The sequence below is a fragment of the Oncorhynchus clarkii genome, chromosome 13, assembly GCF_045791955.1.
Source record: "Oncorhynchus clarkii lewisi isolate Uvic-CL-2024 chromosome 13, UVic_Ocla_1.0, whole genome shotgun sequence".
Taxonomy (NCBI): Eukaryota; Metazoa; Chordata; class Actinopteri; order Salmoniformes; family Salmonidae; genus Oncorhynchus; species Oncorhynchus clarkii.
In genome coordinates, this window is record NC_092159.1 from 35339725 (window position 1) to 35359405 (window position 19681).

A 19681-nucleotide genomic window follows, 5' to 3' on the forward strand; every position below is an offset into this window, starting at 1 on the left:
GAAGTGAAAGATGTGACTCTCGACTCACTGTTTTGGGCCTTTGCCTTCCTAATTCACTTCCGTAGGTCAAGACCATCAAGCTCTCACTTTTGATTCTCCCTGGTTTATCTATCAATCATACAGGGCACATGGGCTTTACGGAGAACACAACCGTCTACCCTAGATGCAACAGCACAAATGAGGGAGTGACAGAGGAGCTGTGCACAGGAAATGCGTCCTCGTATAGAGTAAAATCTTACATTCACCAGACCGTCTGCGACAGAGACTGGTCATCACACGTTTTACCAGAAAGCTTGTTCGGTTCTACCAGAGAAAATACCTTCCATTATTTCTGACATGAAGACCAATATAGTGAGAAGTCTCCTTTATCTGACGATGGGTGAGTTGAACTTGCAAAAAGTGCAATTCAATTTCATATCTGTCAACAAAGGGGGAACACTGCTTTGCTTGAAATTAATGTTTTTAATGGCTGCTTATTGGATGAAAGTACTCAGGGATGAATCCTACATTCAGTTGAGAAATGTGTATCAAATGTTCATGTCACCGTTTAAAAACGTAGTCAATAGTCAAATGACCTATCAATGGTTCAGTAAAGGGGTGGGTTTTCTCAATCATATCATTGAGCAAAAAGGAAAGACTGACTCCTGCCAGACAATTGATAAAGGCAATTCATTTAATATTGATTGTTTATGCCAACACATTTTAGAATATGTTTTAATACATTTCAATTCAGAATACAATATCCATCCAATCCATCTGGTAAAAAAAACTGAATCACAGATTGGTCACTTTTTAAAAATAATTTTGCACACAGAAACTAGAGGCTATGAGTAACTTGGTCAAAAAGAATGGCACCGATGGCAACGATTGCCATATGGGGCCGCTTTAATAAGCAGTCTCACTTAAACCTTAATATCCATCACCCCATTTGACCTAGAGACTTGAAACGTTGTATGTAGTTGTCTTTCCTCATGCTGAACACATTTTCTCTGAAGGACCCATAAGGTCAGTCAGGATAGATTTTCATCAACCTTGAACATTTTGGAAAACCTTTGAAAAACGTATTCTCATGATGAACCATAAACCCAAATAACACCAAATGGTACAATGGTAAGTCTCTAAACTTAACTTGTGGTTGTCTTACCCGTTGTTGTCTTAGTTAGCTCTCCAAATCAACACCTGTGATTGCTTTATGCCTCGCTTTATGTCTCTCTCTAATGTCAATATGTCTTGTATACTGTTGTTTAGGATAATTATCATTGTTTTAGTTCACGGCGGAGCCCCTAGTCCCACTCAACATGCCTCAGATTGTTGTCCCACCTCCCACACATGCGGTGACCTCACCCAGTATAACTAGTGCGTCCAGAGATGCAACCTCTCTTATCGTCACTCAATGCCTAGGTTTACCTCCACTGTGCCCGCACCCTACCATACCCTACCCTACCATTATGCCCTGAATCTATCCTACCACACCCAGAAATCTGCTAATTTTATTCTCTGTCCCCGACGCACTAAACGACCAGTTTTGATAGCCTTTAGCCGTACCCTCATCCTACTCCTCCTCTGTTCCTCGGGTGATGTAGAGGTTAATCCAGACACTGTGTGTCACCAGGTGTTTTCATTTGTTGACTTATGTAACTGTAAAAGCCTTGGCTTCATGCATGTTAAATTCAGAAGCCTCCTCCCTAAGTTTGTTTTACTCATTGCTTTTTTCCATCAAGATAGAACTGCCAAAGGGGGAGGAGTTGCAATCTACTGCAGAGAAAGCCTGAAAAGTTCTGTCATACTTTCCAGGTCCATGCCCAAACAGCTCGAGCTTCTAATTTTAAAAATGAATCTCTCCAGAAATAAGTCTCTCACTGTTGCCACCTGTTATAGATCCCGCTCAGCTCCCAGCTATGCCCTGGACACCATATGTGAATGAATTGCCCGTTCTGTTCTGTTAGGTGGCCTAAACTGGGATATGCCACTCTAGACCCAAACTGTTACAGACCTATATCCATCCTGCCCTGCCTTTCTAAAGTCTTCGAAAGCCAAGTTAACAAACAGATCACCGACCATTTCGAATCTCACCGTACCTTCTCCGCTGTGCAATCTGGTTTCCGAGCTGGTCACGGGTGCACCTCAGCCACGCTCAAGGTACTAAACAATATCATAACCACCATCGATAAAGGACAGTACTGTGCAGCCGTCTTCATTGACCAGGCCAAGGCTTTCGACTCTGTCAATCATCTCACTCTTATCGGCAGACTCAATAGCCTTGACTTCTCAAATGACTGCCTCGCCTGGTTCACCAACTACTTCTCAGATAGAGTTCAGTGTGTCAAATTGGAGGGCCTGTTGTCCGGACCTCTGGCAGTCTCTATGGGGGTACCACAGGGTTCAATTCTCGGGCCGACTCTTTTCTCTGTATATATCAACAATGTTGCTCTTGCTGCGGGTGATTCCTTGATCCACCTCTACGCAGACGACACCATTCCGTATACATCTGGCCCTTCTTTGGACACTGTGTTAACAAACCTCCAAATGAGATTCAATGCCATTCAACACTCCTTCCGTGGCCTCCAACTGCTCTTAAACGCTAGTTAAACTGAATGCATGCTTTTCCATCGATCGCTGCCCGCACCCGCCTGCCCGACTAGCATCACTACTCTGGACGGTTCTGAATATGTGACTTAGAATATTGTGTTATTGACTGTACGCTTGTTTATTCCATGTGTAACTCTGCGTTGTTGTTTGTGTCGCACTGCTTTGCTTTATCTTGGCCAGGTCGCAGTTGTAAATGAGAACTTGTTCTCAACTGGCCTACCTGGTTAAATAAAGGTGAAAAAAATATAGAAATTCAACAAACCTGGTCTTCCAGGTCAGTTAAAGCAAAATCCTGTAAAATCCATTCGTCAACGACTCTGCCTCCTTTTACTTCCCTGTTGCAGAGTATACAGACGAGGGCAACTACAGTTGTGTTTATGAGGTTAATGTCTCCACCCTGTCATTCCATTCTACCGACAGAGTTGCTGACAGACAGCATTCAAGGTAAAATACGTTTTAGTTTCATGGTTCTCAAGTGAAAAAGAACAGATATTATCAGTCCTTTTCAGTCATGCAATATTTTTTAAAGACCAATGTTTTACATTGCAGAAGAATTTGAGAGCTTTACGAATTCTGAAATGTAGATGTTGAGTACGGTGTTGTTTCTCTCCATAGCATCCATAGTCCCCATTATTGCCTCTGGCGCAATAGGTGGGCTACTGCTCCTGCTGCTGCTCATTCCCATTAATGTTTAGTCTTGGAGGAAGATAAGCAACAGAGAGCAGACTATTACGATAAACCCAAGAGAAAGTAAGTTCTAGCTGCTCTTATCAGGACTTGCAAGGTTTTTAAGAACATGGAAAATCTGGAAGGATTCGTCAAGAAATTTGAAATCCTCCAAATAGGATTTCTTGAAAACCTGGACATTTTGATTAGCGTAATTTTTCAACCCTCATTTTGTTATGATTTTGTACTGTTTAGGATATCTATTCGCGCTTATATATACACTGATGTCATTTGTATGAATTAAACTGATCAATCCCTCAGCTGCCATTAACATGAACACACATGGGAACACCGTGGGTGCAGCGAGTGAGGAAAACGATGAAGAGGACGATGTCAAAGCAGAAGCCTTTATCAACAAGAGCAAAGACGAAGACTTGAAAAAAAAGGACGCCATACAGGAATTGGTGTAAAAATAACGATTCAAAAATAATGTCTGCAGTTATGAAAGGATAACCTGTGCCAAGATCCTGACTTGAAGTCCAGGCACGTAAACTCAAATGTTTGTATTCATCCTCAGGAATGCTCCAGGAGCCATGAAAAAGTGTGGAAACAACCAAGGTGAAGGACCAGGTGAGGAAGATGAGGACGTCTATGAAAATCCAGATTAGGGATGGATGGATGATGCTGAAGACATGTACGATGAAGACAATGACCCTTTTGACCTGGAGCAGCTCGCTTCATGTGAAGGTGGAGGGGAGAATATGACTATGAGGAAGATGACAACATATAGGCAAACTATGAGTGAAGGCCTTGTAATAGGCATGTTGATGCAGAGATATTGGTGACAGGAGAGGCTTGAAAGGTTAGCTTTGTGAGTTGAATGATATCAGGGCTTAAAAAAAAACGTTTTCATCAAAATGTTTCAGTTGGTCGATAAGAGTAAAGGCTTTGTTTGAATTTCAATGTACATTTTTTTTTAGTGTGTACGATTTCTAGTTGTGTTCTTGCCAGGTAATTAAATGAGTTTTCTGACTTGACTAACACATCTATTGATCTTTTTTTGTTATATCTTTTTTTAATACGTATTATTTACTAGAGATTCTAAGGAGTGATTTTCTTGATGCATTGGCTGAACTCATTGAACATAATATTTGTTTTAAAAAATGTTCCACATAATGAAATATTATAAAAATATTAATGCTTTAGACTAATTCTTCTATAATATTCTGTGTGCTGTCAAATAAAAATCCAGGTAGAACTCTTTTGGGTTCCTTGTAGAATCATCTGTGTAAAGGGTTCTATCTGGAACCAAAAAGGGTTCTTCAAAGGGTTCTCCTATGGGGGGGGGGGGTTTCTGGCAAAATGCAAATACATTTGTACTGTATGTATAAAATCTATCAATAATTTGATTTCCGTGTACATTTTAGATTACTGTGTGTGTGGCTTTAAAGAACATGAAATCCAAGCTTAAAAGTTCTATTGTTGTTGTTGATGTGAGACTTCACAAGATGAACGGAAATAGTTTTGAATATATGTGGAGATTTAAATACTGTACAACTATATAGTCAACATTTAGAAATAGATCTCTGGACGCAGGAGGCCAAAACCGACAACTTTATTTTTGAGGAAACCTATAAAGCAGAGGACGTGATTAATGCAGGTCTTATTATATCCACTAGGGAGAAATGTTGTCACATCATTCATTATGTCAAACACACTGCATACTGTACACACTGTGCAATCTCTCTCTCCCAACCTCTCTCTCTCTCACTCACACACACACACACACACACAGGGGTCCTCCAAATTAGCAACCAAGTCATCGGTGCAGTGGCCGACATGCAGCAGCGAGCCAGCCTCCGAGCGAAACCCATTCTTGACTGGTGTTAACATTTATTAATTTATTGAGGCTTTTCTTCTCCAGCCTGGCTGACACACACTGTCTGGAGCACAAACAGCTTTACTAGGTTGAGAGAGAACAGCAGACAAGAAGAAAAGACAGCTGCCTAAAGACAAGGATCCCAACTGGAGCCACTACAGAGAGACAACCATATTGCTCTTCCATACTGTTTGCCAGGGACAAGAATTCGTCCTTGGCATTTTTCCACACCAGCCCTGTGTACTGCTCGCGCTGGTTTGGAGCCCAAACCCGATCAGCCACTGCCCTGACAAAATCAGAAACCTACATCTTCACCAGCCTTGAGCCTTCTGTCTGATATTCAGCATCCACTCTGAGACATAACATTGGCAGCACAGTACAGTGTTTCTCAACCATTTCGTTACCAGTGACTGGCGAGACATGATCCTCCTCTTTTTTAACAAGCTCATATTTAAAACAAATACAAGATGTAAAAGCCCCACTGGAGATACACCTCACCACAATAACTGTGCCTCTGCACTGGCCATTGTGTTTACCTCCTTGTTATGCCGTCTGTCTGTCTCAGCATCTTGTCTGCTGTCCCTCTGTGCTTTTTCTTGTTCTCTGTCTGCCTGTCTGCTTAAACCTTATACTGTACGTTATAAAAGTCAAGCTAATGATTTAGAGCTCTATTCAATCAGATCTGCTTTAGCCAACCTCCTCATAGCGGTTGTTTTGGCGGTGTTGGGGTGGAACTGTGTTAGAGCTGTCAAATCCACAAGCGGCTCCTGGTATTATACCTAAAGCGGACACTGCCATTGGCTGCACAGAGTCGCAATAAGAGAAATCCCATGTGTACAATTTCGAACACTGGAATCTGAGATGAGTAAATCTACACCTCGATTAAGCTGATACATTATTTTGCTGAATGATTTTGTATTTGAGCAAAATGATTTATATGTAGCCTACACTTTCTCGTTCTGAACTTCAAATGCGAGTGGGAGGGGTGTGGCTTTGTGACAATAATCAAGAGCAGCTGCTTCCCGATTTGACAGCTTCAGCGTTTTACACCTCCGACACACTTCCCTCCAAAACATCAGCTATGAGGCCATCGCCAGTTAACACTTTATCTGATTGAATCTAGGCCGTAGGCTATATTGCAAATGAGTGCATATCATGTGTTCACCTGAATCAACACCTATCCTAAGTGTTAATTACTATTCCAGGCCTCCAGACTATCATCTTCCACTGATGTCACTGGTGCAACTTACTATTACAGTTGGTGGCACCAGCCCATGATTTGGTCGGACCCAAATCACAAGTAATTCTCTTATATAGCAACTCATAGACTACTGGGTTATTCATGAAATAAGTGGTTTCGTCTAACTTGTCCAAGTAGGAATGCAAGTTTCAAGATATTTTGATGTGCAACATAACCCAGTGACTGCCATGATTTGTGAGTTCACAATTAGACTATAGTTGCTATATTTTACTGTCAGAATAGGTCTCCAGAATTTCCTGCACAGTGCATTCGGAAAGTATTCCGACCCCTTCACTTTTTCCACATTTTGTTAGGTTACAGCCTTATTCTAAAATGAATGAAATTATCATTTTTTCTCATCAATCTACACACAGTACCCCATAATGACAAAGTGAAAACAGTCTTTTAGAATTTTTGGCAAATGTTTTCAAAATAATTTTTAAATGGAAGAAGTTTGGAACCACCAAGACTCTTCCTAGAGCTGGCTGCTCAGCCAAACTGGGCAATCGGGGGAGAAGGGCCTTGGTCAGGGAGGTGACCAAGAACCCGATGGTCACTCTGACAGAGTTTCAGAGTTCCTCTGTGGAGATGGGAGAACTTTCCAGAAGGACAACAATCTTTGCAGCACTCCACCAATCAGGCCTTTATGGTAGAGTGGCCAGACAGAAGCCACTCTTCAGTAAAAGGCACGACTGCCCGCTTGGAGTTTGCCAAAAGGCACCTAAATGATTCTCGGACCATGAGAAACAAGATTCTCTGGTCTGATAAAACCAAGATGGAACTCTTTGGTCTGAAAGCCAAGAGTCACGTCTGGAGGAAATCTGGCGCCATCCCTACGGTGAAACATGGTGGCAGCATCATGCTGCAGCAATGTTTTTCAGCAGCAGGGAGACTAGTCAGGATCGAGGGTAAGATGAACGGAGCAAAGTACAGACAGATCCTTGATAAAAACCTGCTCCAGAGTGCTCAGGACCTCAGACTGGGGCGAATGTTCAACTTCCAACAGGACAAAGAACCTAAGCACACAGCCAAGACAACGCAGGAGTGGCGTCGGTTCAAGTCTCTGAATATCCTTGAGTGGCCCAGCCAGAGCCTTATCGAACAGCTCTGGAGAGGCCTGAAAATAGCTGTGCAGTGACGCTCCCCATCCAACCTGACAGAGCTTGAGAGGATCTGCAGAGAAGAATGGGAGAAACTCACCAAATACAGGTGTGCCAAACTTGTAGCGTCACACTCAAGAAGACTCAAGGCTGTAATCGCTGCCAAAGATGCTTCAACAAAGTACTGAGTAAAGGGACTGAAATCTTAGTTAAATGTGATATTTCAGTTTTTTAAACCTGTTTTTGTTTTGTTGTTATGGGGTATTGTGTGTAGATTGATGAGGGGGGAAAGCATTTAGTCCATTTTAGAATAAGGTTGTAAAGTAAACACCATGTGGAAAAAGTCAAGTGTTCTCAGTCAACTTACCTGTTAAAATAAGGTTTAATATAAAATAAGATTATGTGCACTAACTAATAACATAGGCTAATTCATTTGGGTTTCAACATCTGAAGACACGTTGCTTAATTGCTGTCTCTAAGTATAGTACCCACTGCTAGTAGCCATGTATTCATCCAAAAGAAAATCAAATGTCCTAAAATAGACGTTGCAGTTGTAGGCCATGACCCATGACCTCCATATCTCAAATATCTTGGTTGTCAAATAGATGCTACTGAGATGAATATTGAGAGTTGAGAAATACATAATTATACCTACCGAAAACTGAGGCCCTCCTCTCTTTGACAAGGGGACGAACCTTGTTGTATGTTTATAAAAAAAAAATTCTCTCTCTCGAGCGCATGGTGGGAGAGGAGTGTGGCTCGCTCATTGCAGCAACAGGCCCCAGTGAGGGCACAGACACATGGGGAGAGCGGACACTTTTGTTACAGGAACCGTGATGATAATGCACTTTACTGTTTGACCAAATCCCGGTTTTAGACACACAAAACATAGAATGTTTTGAGTGAGGTGACAATGTAGAATATGCTCTTCCTACGTTTACAGGCACCGTTTCTGGGGGTTTTCAGCCCATGATCTGTCTAACTGATGACAGAGTCGGAGCAGGTCTCTTTGCTGATGTAGAATATGACTTTGAATGTAAATTTGCGTGACCTCAGCCTATGAGAAAACCCGGCCCGGCCCACCTTGGTCCACTGATCATCCAAAAGGTCATTATAGAGTAGTATAACAGAGAAATTGCATAAATGTCTTTTAAAAATACATTTTCTAAGGCCCGTGGGCTGCCGGCCATGTCATCCTTTTCATTATTACATTTTTATATATAAAACATATTTCTGTGTGTGTCAATTTCGATTGGAAATCAATTGTTTGGTCCCCACAAGGATAGTAAAACAAATGTGTGTGTGTGTGTGTGTCTTCTCCTGAGTGTCATTGATTATACCTGAGTGGGTGTATGTGTGAGCCTGGCAACAGGTGTGTGGAACCTCTATGTGTGAGGGCACCTGTCAGCCAGCAGCACCCAGTAAAACTAGCTGTGCCTGGCTTAGAAGCTAACCAGGGCTGACAAGAGACATCAGGGCAAGGCATCAGGGCTGAAGACACACACACCAGGTGTGGAGACACTGTGCAGCTTTAATGAGCTTCCTTTATAAAACCATCACACTCCTCCTGCAGTCAGAGGCCTGACGAGGCATACTGAACACTGGACGCACACTAGTCAGGGAGAGTTGGGCAGAGATGGAAAATGTCAACTGCAGCCTGGTCTGGTGTCTACTGTATATAGACAGACATGTACACACAAAGCCTCAGCCGAAACATAACGAACTTCACTTCAGAACATTTTCTCATATTGCCTTGAACTTTCCTTTCCCAAGCATAAAAAAAATACTTAACATTATTGAGTACTGCATTCCATGCTGGCACTCTAACACAATGAACGGTAGATTACAAAAAAGAGATTACTTGCGGGCAATCTAGCGCAATGGCAGAAAGAAATGGATTGCTTTTGAGGAGTGTTGTGAGGACAATCAGAGCGTTGTGAGGACAATCGGAGCGTTGTGAGAACAATCGGAGCGTTGCGAGGACTATCGGAGCGTTGCGAGGACAATCGGAGCGTTGCGAGGACAATCGGAGCGTTGTGACAGTGTGTTCTTGAGGGGTGAGAGAGAGCATCGGTGTCCTCTCAAAGCAAACTTCCACCCTGACGACCTCTGTGACACTCGTTTGTCTTTAGCTCCCTTACGGCTCCCCATTGCAGCTGCAAACCCTGGCTGTGTCTCAAAACGTTACTCGCCAGCACATCCTTGAATTAGAGAAGAGGATTTAAGGTCCCTCCCCCAGGCCTCCTCCTCCAACGAGCTTTGTAAGGAATTGAGGAAACTAGGCTTGAGGAAGCAAGTGAGAATTTGACAGCTCTCTCCATTCCCCTCTCCCGCGCCCCATTTTCCTCAACACGCTCCTCTCTCTCGCCCTCTTTCCCTTCCTCCCCCCCCCCTCTCTCTCTCTCTCTCTCTCTCTCTCCTTCCCTGCCTTTCACACCCTCTCTTCTGAGGTTATTTTCAACCCCTTTAAATATATTATTGTCTCGCTACTCTGTACATGTGCACTCCTTCTTATGTAATTATATTGTCCCTAACCTTCCTTTAGTCACGCTTCTATCTCTTTTATCAGTAAGTATGCAGAGCTGCATTCAATTGTTTTTTCATCCTCATCCTTCTTTTTTTCTGTTTAATGAGACAGGTGAAAGTGAGTCTTCTCTCTCTCTCTCTCTCTCTTCTCCACTATACTTAATGGATATCCTCCATAAACACATTTTCAATTCTTCTACATTTTGGAGATTCCTCCTTCAAGCAGGGTGCTCTTTCCTAGAGATGATAGCCTTTGAGAACAGAGTCTCATAGCTTACAATTGGACTCTTTAGGCCTATTTTACGATGACAGACAGTGTAGCTGAAGGTCGACTTATTCTCATGGCCGTAACTCCATATTATTTTTGTCAGTCTGGGCCTCAAATTACTGTTAAGTAAGAATAGTAGAACACACAAGGTGCAATTTCAAAACTTAGTTGTACATCATCGGTTATCCTCTAGTTATACTGTGTGTCACTCACTGACAGTCACTCAATTAGCCCATGCCAGTTAACATGTATAAGATTGGTAAATTAGTCTAGTTAGTCTAGCCAGCTATCTCAACTTGTAGTAATCATGGCCGTATTACCGACCCGGCACGCAGGGCACGAGCCCAGGGGCCCTGGTCTCCAGGGAGCCCCCATTGATTTTGCTAGTCACTCTCACTCAGATATCATATTAACATTGCATAAGTTGCGCCAAAATATGTAGAATTGCAGGAAATGAGCTGTAAAATTAAAAAAAATATTTGTTTACTTTGTGCTAATAAAATACTTTTCCCGCTAACAGATCCCTCTGTACGTATTACATTAAAATATAATTTGTAATCCCCGGTTTTAGCAGATATCTGTAGACTTCGGGTCGTTATGCTTACTGCCAGTTAGCATTGGCTGCAAAACTCACTTTAACTTCTTTCATACTGGACACAGACGTAAAAATGATATCCACAAGTTCATCTGACTCTGGGGAAGTAGATCAAGGGCCTCCCTCTTCTTAGGGATAGCCCTCTTTTTTTCAATTTTCGCCTAAAAGGACATACCCAAATCTAACTGCCTGTAGCTCAGGCCCTGAAGCAAGGATATGCATATTCTTGGTACCATTTGAAAGGAAACACTTTAAAGTTTGTGGAAATGTTAATTGAATGTAGGAGAATATAACACATTAGATCTGGTAGAAGAAAATACAAAGAAAAACGTTTTTTTTCTTCTACCACCATCTTTGAAATGCAACAGAAACGTCAGACATCTAGCCATCACTCTGGTTGTAATTCCGATGGTGTCCAGAAGATGGCACCAGTGTATGTGCAAAGGTTCAGACGGATAACTTAAAGTATGAGCAAACTACATTACATTTAGTGTGAAGTCATCCAGGTACATTTGGGCAAATCATGAATGAGACATTTGCATTCACATTATATTTTTCTGCAAGTATATTGTCAAATCTGTATACTTGGACTCACTTGTTGTTTTGCAGCAGCAGTCTTCCAACGACCTTCCACAATCCCACCCCCACCAACTGAAGGCCCCGTCAACTGAACTCCATTCTCCCAGCGGGGGTTTCGATGCCAGCAGCCCAGCATAGGGCAACCTGTCATCAGCATCTTGTCACATCTGCTCCTGCTACGCCCTCTGGTGTTCATCCGGTGTCTTCTTGACCTGCAGTTACTCCCCCTGTACACTCTCTCTCTCCCTCTCTGTGTGGTTGGAGACAGATGTGCTGAAGTCAGAGCAGATCCCTACCAGCTGCAACTCGTTCCATAATCAAGACCTCTACAAATACTCAGTCCTGCCAATTCCACTCTGCCAAATTGTAATCTCTGCTCAGTCAGTTCATGATTCTAGCCATTTACGCAAGATCTTGTTACTCTGCTGTGCCTGTTTCCCTGCCTGACACTGTTTATTTTCTCATTGCAGTCTCTGGCTCCTGTTCCACATTACACCACCCAACTACCTTGCTCTGGATTTTACTCACCACCACTACCTTGGATTCCCCTCAGGACCTGTTTACCCTGTTCTACTCAGCGAACTCCAACCTCAGTCTGGTTTTTCTGCAACTCATCCAAGCTTCCCCAGATCTGCACTCCATATCTCTCTGTGTAACAATAAATATTTTGGTTCATTCATCCCTGTTTCCTCATCTTGGTCTGCTCTTGGGTTCCCTTGTGTCGCTCCACTTAACACATCTGGTTACACAAAGCATTCCTTGGAGATGAGGCCTACCCCAAACTATTCATTACAATTGCATTTAGTCTCTGTTGTCATTCAGTTAATCCTGTAGTTCAAGTGAAGTAGAGTTAGTGTCAAGAGTCAGAAGCACTCATTGCATATAGCCGTAGGCCTACACTCATAGAAAAATGGGTTCAGAAACGTTTTTTCGCCTGTCGGTATGGGAGAACCATTTTTGATTCCAGGTAGAACTATTTTGTGTTCCATGTAGAACCCTCTGTGGAATGGGTTCTACCTGGAACAATGGGACAACCGAAAAACCCTTTTAGGTTCTAGATATCACCGTTTTTCTACTTGGAAGCACTCAGATATGGTCTATAATTTGGATAGTCAGCATTTTGTAGATTATTGTTATCTCTGAGATTGTATCTCTAACAATTCCCCATTAGCAAGTACTAATTAGTCATTAGTAGCCTACTTCCCATGTGACCATAGGCTATTGTATTGCTCGGATAATTGTTCAGAAAACGTAATTCTGCGCAGGTCATTTTAGCATTCTCAGCCTTTACACACGTCCCTTGAAGGCTGCGCATGACATTAATCATGGAAAGGTTTCCAGCCTCTCAGAAGTCACGATGTGGGTTGACGCGCACAGCAGAGCGCACAGCGCAGCAGTAACCATCTACTGTAGCAGGTGGTGTATGTGTGGTGAGGAGATTTTATGCTTCAACGCTCCTGTGCCTGCGTATGACGGCTTGATATGACCATTTTAAGACAATAATAGGTTACGCTTTGGTAACGGATCCTATTGTCCCTCTTTATATTTACAGTCGTGTTTATTTCAACTAGATCGCGGGGAGCGGAGAGGCAACAACTATCGGAATTGAATGCTGGTAAGCAGGCTCCAGTCCATGGGGTTGTGACGCGGATTCTCCGGCTGCGCTGAATTGCAAGCGGGTACTGTAAACGCATTTGAGATATGGACGCTGTTCTGTGAAGCATGCTGACAAATGTTCTTCTCCCAGACAACAAAAGCTGAAGTGGTAAGAAAGCTCTTATGTTTGCCAGCCTTGCATTTGCATCTGATTATATAATTAATACATATGTCCTTTTATATTGTTGGGGACCTTTTCATTTTCATTGTCATGTTGGAATATTGAGGTGTATTTTCCAAAAGCATATCTCAGGAGGATATGATATGCTTTTGTAAACTACACCTCAATATTCCATCATTAATAAGTTATGTAGGGTATCCCTAAAACACCTCCAATTTCGGTCAGTGGCCCAATGAATTCATAATAGCCTACTGTATGTGCCAAAGGTTCATTCCTTGCAGAGGATTGTTGACGTCCTCCACTTTGCAGAATGCATCAATTTATGTATTAAGTTCCCACATTTTGAATGTTTGAATGTATTAGAACTGTGTCTGCAAGAGGTTTTTTGTGTGATGCCTGGCAGTCCGGCTGAAAGGAACTGTATACAAGAAACTATTCAGAGAAACTAATTCACATGCAAAACAAATGTTTAGAGTTACTTTAGCCAAAGTTGCTAATATCATGTACTAGGAACAAGCTGAATACAGGTTTTTCCCCAGTATTCCTGCAATAACACTTCTATGCTGTGTCCACTGTGGAAAAGGGTTTTCTGTCTCGTGGCAAGCCTCGAGAGTCAGTTTCTTCTATTGCATGAACGCTCCGTCGCACAAAGGTTAACCGTGTGAACGTCAAACCAATGACTAGAGAATATCCATCGCTGCACCGAGGAGGAGGAGGGAGGAATCAGGATAGGATAACAGCATGAGGCTTTCCTTCGCGTGATAATTGCAAGTTCCCCCATATCACTTACTGGGAGGATAGTCTAATCTAATGCATTCAAATGTTCTTCTTGTAGTCAGACAGCGAGTGCACACTGTACACCAGGCCCTGTGGTATTTTTAATATACATTAACAGTTTATACAGTGGTACATCAGCTTTTCTTATTGCAGGACACAATAAGTAACTGAGAGAGTTCATATTCAATACTATCTTGGCCTATATAGTGCTAAGTCGTTAGGAAAAAAACTGATGTAACTGAGCAAATTAAATACTGAGCCTACTCTCGCTCACACACTGCCGCACACTGTAGTACACACACTATAGTACAGTCACACAGTATATCAATCCATTCCACTTAGATCATGGGGTTCTGTATTGGGTTCTGTATTGTTTGTATTAGTGGTTGTCAAGTTAAATGATGCTATGTTTAGCCTCTCGTCATTTTCTTTATTAGGTTGTGTCCTCCTCACGCATTCAGCAGAACCCCAATAAACCAGACTTTGACATGCTGTGACATGTACCACTAATGCGGTTGTTATATGGTCCACTCAGGCCTCCCAGACACTCGGCCATCCCTCACCCTGGCTCTGAGGAGACTGTGTGCGAGACGCAGTCCTTCTTATTGAGCCGTGCTGCCTTTCGTAATGTGACTTTAAGAGCCACTCTTAGATTATGTCATTTGTAAACCAGCCTAAGTGGAGTCCGTCTGGTCAGATAGAGCTAATTTCCCAGAAGCTGAGCGAACGGCCAGATAGAGCACAGTTTCAGTACATTATGCCCGTATGCAACAGGCAGATCTGATGGGATGGGAGCCAGGTTGGATACAAAGATGCCAGTTACTGTTTTATTTATTTTAAGTTATCATTATATCGTTTTTTTAAAACATTTTTGTACACTGGTTGAATACTTTAGGAAGAATATGTTTAAAATGTTTATGTGCAAGATTTACAATTATGAAGAGAATGAATCCATAAAACCAACCTAGCCTACGACCAAAAAAGCTCTCGTAAGGTTCTTAGACCTTAGACCCTGGCATCTTTGTATCCAACATGGCTCCCATCCCGTCACATCTACCTGTTGCATACAGGCATCATGTACTGTAACTGTACTCAACAGGCTGTGATTATTTGAATTGGCTGTGTAGAAAGTGCTAGCGCAAAAACCAAAACGTGCACCCAGGGTGTCCGAGTTTGTGAAACCCTGCTCTAGACTACAGTTGTGTTGCGGTGAAACGGTGAGCGTCCCGTCCAACTCATAACACTTTCTCTGGGGTTTTGTGTCAGTGGAGAAACATATTCTATGCGGTTTAGAGAGGATTGGTAAAACGATACTGGACTGACATTTACTGCGCCTCAGCCTGCCTCAGACAGCGCTGCTCAAGAGTCTGTTACCTGAGTCGGGTCTCAGTGAAAAGTGGGTTTCCAGAACCGATGGGCCCGGAAACATTACATTGATTGACCCAAAATGTACTTACACTAAGTGACCCAAAGATGACCTACTTACCGCTGCAGACATAGGCTACATCCAAACAGACTCAGCCCTAGATTCAATTCGTTCCAGCATTAGGGCTCTATTACAGCGTGATTGAAATTGAAATGTTAGCAGAGACTGCATTCCCGGTAGGTGTGCATATGTCGGCTCAAACGGAAATGCCCTTCACTTTTCTATCACACAATCTGGAACGCTTCAACGATACAGATTGAATAGAGCCCTTAACCCGAAACAACCGCCGACTGCATAGCAGTTTTATTACTTTTGTTTAGGCGACGTCGGAGGTGTAACTGTGTTCGGAAGCAGTCAAATCGGTGAGCGGCTGCTCTTGTCGTCATTGTCACGAAACCACACCTGTCCTTAAATCCCACCCGTGTTAGAAAGTTCAGAACGGGAAAGTGTAGGCTCTATAGAACAGACACTCAAGTTTAAAATCATTAAATTAAAGGAGGGTTGATATCAGCCCAATCGAGTTGTAGATTACAACACACAGTGTTGGAACTTGTAGCAATTCTGCATGGGATTTCTACTAATGCAACTCGGTGCAGCCAATGGCAATGTCCGCCATAAGTATAACGCCAGGAGCCGCTTGCTGACTCGACAGCTCCAGACGTAGTTCCTCTGACATCTCCGAAAACAATAATGCTGCTATGCAGTTGTCGGTTATCGCGGGTTAAGACAGATCTGATTGAATCTAGCCCATAGCCTACATCCTACATCCTACAAACCAGGTTAGGTTAGGTACTGTAGGTTCCTAGAGACCCTAAGACTGAGTTTCAAAGATATTCACTCTGAATCCATTAGAGGCTGACAGTACTTTGCATTCTAAAATAACCATGACCATATATATATTTTGAGCGTCTGTCTCCCTAGTTACACTGGATCAGAGCAGGATTATGGTAATGCAAAGTCACTCCACGGCAATGTTGAAGTGGGACGAGAGAGGAAAAAACATGCCAATCAACGAGAGTTCCATCCCTGCACTGGCAGGAAGCACATTATCTGTCATCTGTACGCACGAATGACGCCATCGCTGATCTCTATCCCACTCCTCCTCTACACTACAGCTGTGTGTTGTCATTTTCTGTTCGTCATGTCACAAGTGCCAATTCATTACAATTAGCCCAGTCAGGATCAAAGTGGGTTTAAAAATAACACCTGGCACTTGTATGGAAATTCGGATTACTCACACCGAGATGGTTAGGTGTTGCTTCTGCCACACTGATATTAGTGTCATTTGCAATCACTTGTTGTCCTCGTTCCTTTTCTTCATTATTTTCGCTCTGACATTTTTCCTCATTCTCTCAGGCTGGCTGGTTGGTGAAGCTGTGACCTATGCAGGGTTGTCTTGGCTGATGGTCCAGGGGCTGTGTCCTTCCAGGAGGGTATGCCTGTATCCCACCATGCCGCTGCTGTGCCACTCCCTGGTGGCATGCCTGTTGCTGCACAGCCTGGCGCTCGGGGCCACCACCGCGGGCCTCCACGGGGCAAACACCGGCTGCTCAGAGAGCTGCTACTGCTCCGAGATGGCCGACGGCGGGAGGGTGGTGCGCTGCAGCAACATGCACCTGGCGGAGGTGCCGCATGACCTGCCCAATGACACTCGCCGACTTTACCTGGACGGTAACCTCCTTACCACCATCCCCGCCGACGCCTTTGCAGGGCTTCCTTTACTCAACGAGCTGGACCTCTCCCACAATGAGCTAACTCAGATGGAGCCGGGGGCCTTCCGGGGTCTGGTCCCCTCTCTCAGGAGCCTGGACCTGTCCTCTAACAGACTGACCACCCTGGAGCCCGAGGTCCTGGGGGGCCTGAGGGCCCAGGCCAACCTCACCCACAACCCCTGGCACTGTGACTGCCGCCTCCAGGTGGCTATGCCCCGGCTGGATCTGGAACCGGCCTCACTGGCTGGCGTGATGTGCCACACTTCGGAGCCCAAGGACGTTGGCATAGATACAGGGGTGCCCTTCATCATGGTGGCGGCCGACCTGGACCTGTGCGCAGGGCTCAAGAGGACCACGGACGTGGCCATGCTGGTGACCATGTTCGGCTGGTTCGCCATGGTCATCTCCTACCTGGTGTATTATGTCAGGAACAACCAGGAGGACGCACGGAGACACCTGGAGTACCTCAAGTCCCTTCCCAGCAAACTGGACAGGCCAGAGGAGTCCTCTAAACTCAGCACAGTGGTGTGAGAAGTAAATTACCAGACCTGGGTCAAAATGCATTTTGCCAGGTACTTTCAAATTCTGGAGAAGTGCCTGATTTAGCTTGATTGCTGTGCAAGGAGGTAGAGTTTGCACTTTTGGGACGATTCTTAGGTAGTAGGTAAGCTAAATCAAGCGCACCTGTAGTATCTGAAAGTATTTGATATATATTTACCTAGGTCAGGTAGAGACACAGGAAATAACAGCCAAACACGTCAAAGGGATCATAAAAGGAAATGCACAAACTTGGAAATAGACCGGGATACTACTGTACTGTACAGGTTTTCACCAGTAATCCATTGGAAACGCAATACTTCACGGTAACATTTCATTCAAACAAATTCACACTCTTTGATAAATCGTCATTAAATGAAGACTCTTCCCCCCCCCCCCCCCCCCCCCCACATAGCTGTTTGTTATACGAATGAAGGAATTATTTGACACGTTTGTGAATATTCTAAATGTATTTGCAAATCAGTCTGTGTCTTTATGTAAGACACTCTGTATTTGAAAATGATTGAGTTCCAACGAGGTATTGAAATGTTGTCAAATGCATAACTATTTCACAATGGACTGCCGAGGGCACCGTTTTGTTTTTAATCAGGAATGTACGATGTCATCAAATGTCCCCATATTAGTGATGATACTGTGCTTGGCAGTATAACAGAGACTGCATTGTTCGACCAGCATCTGCACTCATTGAATGTTGGAACTTTATTTTCTGGATGAGAAGCCCCATGTAATCATCAAACATTTTACCAGAAAGAATGAAGTCATGAAATGCTCCTTCCTTTTTTATTTTGGCCACAATACCATATTTATTCACAGTTGTATTGCATGTAATATTTCATTTCACACAAAGTCTGCCTGAACATGTCACCTTTTCATTTATTTTAAATGAACAATGTGTTCATTATATTGAATTATGATATTTGACAGACTGTAGTGCACGATGGCAAAACTAGTTTAGAAATATGAATTGCGCAACTTCAATCAGTGGGTCCAACAAGTAATTGTAAAAAAACGTTTAAAAGAGTTCACTGTCTGAAGTCTCATTTCAATTTCCTCCAAGCCTCATGAATTCCTTTGATCTCACTAACGGGTATGTCTTTTAGAACTATGAATCTGCTTTAGGGACAGACTGCACTGAATATGACTTCTGTCACACACACACACACACGACAGCCACAATGCACACGGTAAAACTCCACACACTCAGGCTGAAATAAAAATGATATAGATTTGATCCTTGCTCACCGTTTGGAAACTGGGCCTGCCGATGGGATCCCCCCTGGCCTCCCACATCATGACGTAGGATGGGAATCAATACAGAATGGTGTTTTCCTGTCCTACTGGAGCTATTAAAACCCTGCCCCTTGACCCTGGTACAGTATCTAGCCACAGTCTGTCCGCTTTCTGTCTATCTTAAGTGCTCATTTGTGGAGGATGGGAAAATGGGGGTAGCCTCTCTCTCTCTCTCTCTCTCCTCTCTCCCTTGCATTTATCTGTCATTGTGGAAATTGCAGCTGAGCTCTAATGGCCATGGTGACATACACACCACCAATCTGATACTGCACCCTGAGGGTCAATCATGCACACGCACATGCACACACAAATAAATATAGTTGACATAATTATACAGTATAGCCTGTTCGATCTTAAAAATGTCAGTCATGACACGGATACATTGCCCTACAGACACGGATACACACCTGTGGCTTATTAAATGTTTGGTCACACCCGTATATGGTCTGATATACCACCGCTTTCAGCCAATCAGCATTTAGGGAACAAACTACCCAGTTTATAAAAGAGTGTATAGCCTACAGCTAAAAACTATCATATTGTTAGTCTGAGGTCTCCTCTTAGCTGAACGTCATTAAACACACTCACTCTCGCTCTCCTGGATGTAAGGCAGGCTTGATAGGTGACATTCAAACAGTGTCCTGGATGTAAGGCAGGCTTGATAGGTGACATTCAAACAGTGTCCTGGATGTAAGGCAG

At 43.4% G+C, this 19681-nt stretch overlaps 1 protein-coding gene across 2 annotated transcripts; it reads left to right on the plus strand.

Annotated features, from left to right (window-relative positions):
* Window positions 1-12808: 12808 nt before the first annotated feature.
* Window positions 12809-18701, plus strand: LOC139423909 (leucine-rich repeat-containing protein 3B-like). Of its 2 annotated transcripts, XM_071175549.1 has the most exons (3): window positions 12809-12872; window positions 12995-13207; window positions 16779-18701. In XM_071175549.1, the coding sequence occupies exon 3, from the start codon at window positions 16826-16828 to the stop codon at window positions 17663-17665; it is 840 nt and encodes a 279-aa protein (XP_071031650.1). In that variant the 5' UTR covers window positions 12809-12872; window positions 12995-13207; window positions 16779-16825; the 3' UTR covers window positions 17666-18701. The 2 variants fall into 2 exon arrangements, with proteins under 2 accessions (XP_071031650.1, XP_071031649.1); XM_071175548.1 differs by lacking the exon at window positions 12809-12872 and having other exon boundaries at window positions 12965-13207; window positions 16779-18050.
* Window positions 18702-19681: the final 980 nt, after the last annotated feature.

Excerpts from the sequence above, each read along its gene's own strand:
- LOC139423909 (XM_071175549.1), top strand. The coding sequence starts at position 16,826 with ATGGTCCAGGGGCTGTGTCCTTCCAGGAGGGTATGCCTGTATCCCACC.